Source organism: Buceros rhinoceros, unplaced genomic scaffold (assembly GCF_000710305.1).
Source record: "Buceros rhinoceros silvestris isolate BGI_N320 unplaced genomic scaffold, ASM71030v1 scaffold29821, whole genome shotgun sequence".
Lineage (NCBI taxonomy): Eukaryota > Metazoa > Chordata > Aves > Bucerotiformes > Bucerotidae > Buceros > Buceros rhinoceros.
In genome coordinates, this window is record NW_010392955.1 from 1 (window position 1) to 1,176 (window position 1,176).

Sequence of the window (1,176 nt, forward strand, 5' to 3'; positions counted from 1 at the left end):
ACGCCCCGCCAGGCCCACCCGTCCTGGCCGTTATCTCCCCTCTGCGACTCCGCCAGGCGCCCATCTCCTCCATCCCCGCCGAGGGCAGCTCCTGAGCTGCGGCTCTATCTGCGCCAGACAGAGTCAGGTGGAGTCTTTGCTCCTGCGCCAGCTCCTCCGGGATTAACAGTTTAGAGCAGCTTTTTTGGATTCTTGAAGGGGTTTTGTTCAGTGAGTCCTTTGTTCTGCATCGCTGCCTGCCTGGAGCCCAGCCCGGCGCCCGGCCGGAGCTGCCAGCTCCAGTTCACCCGAGGGCTGTCCCCTTCCCCGCGAGCAGGGGCTGGAGCAGCAGCGATCCAGGGCTGGAAATGACTTGCCAAAACTATGTCCGTCAGCTGGGGCCAACAAGCTCAGGTCCAACATGCTCAAACCAGGACAGCCGTGTCTGCCGCAAACACCGTCCCAGTTTTTGTACGGTGTTTTTGTACGTGTAAGCCTGTCAGGAACGAGAGGTGCCTCTTCCCCCTCCGCAGGCAGAGGAGATTGCCGGGGCAGGCAGAGTCCCACGCCCTGCACTGAACGCGGTGCCCCGACAAGTGCCCTGGTGGCCTGACACAGACTGAGACCTGGGCTCGGCGCTGGGGTTTTGAAGGGTCCAGAGGGTGTGACAAGGTGGACACCTCCGATCAAAGGTTCTCCTGGGGAGCGGAGCCATCTCCTGCCCCGCTCTGCAGCGCCCAGGAGGGTTGGGGTGAAGCTGGCCGGGCTGCAGCTCGTGCTCCCTGCGCGGGCCCGGCGCGAGACAGGGACCTCAGCCCCCTCCTGGCACGCGCTGACGCAGTCGCTGCTCTTCGGTGTTGCAGAGCCTCCTCCAGAGCCCCCAGCGCCAGCCCAGGATGCAGGCAGAGTCCCTTCTGCACAGCGGCTACTTCCATCCGGTGCTGCGCTCCTGGCAGGGCACGGCAACCACCTTCGATGACTCCAACCTCATCTACCCCATTTTTGTCACGTGAGTGAGCCCTGGCTGCCTGGCTTAGGGACGGACCAGGCTCGGGTTCCCTGGCCTAGGCGCTCCCGGAGCTCTTGGACGGGTTCCGATTTGCCATGGCCAGGCCTGGGGGAGGGGCTCCCCTCGCAGCTGCATCCTCACGTCTCTGTCCCACGCACCCCTTGCAGTGACAGCCCTGATGCGGTGGA

At 64.5% G+C, this 1,176-nt stretch overlaps 1 protein-coding gene across 1 annotated transcript in view; it reads left to right on the forward strand.

Moving 5' to 3' along the window:
• Positions 1-875: 875 nt before the first annotated feature.
• ALAD (aminolevulinate dehydratase) overlaps positions 876-1,176 on the forward strand; it is a gene marked incomplete at its 3' end in the record, with an annotated part of 3,035 nt that continues 2,734 nt past the window's right edge. Inside the window, exons 1-2 of the mRNA XM_010144689.1 lie at positions 876-988; positions 1,156-1,171. Coding sequence (XP_010142991.1) covers positions 876-988; positions 1,156-1,171 — 129 coding nt within the window. The remainder of the gene's footprint in view (positions 989-1,155; positions 1,172-1,176) is intronic.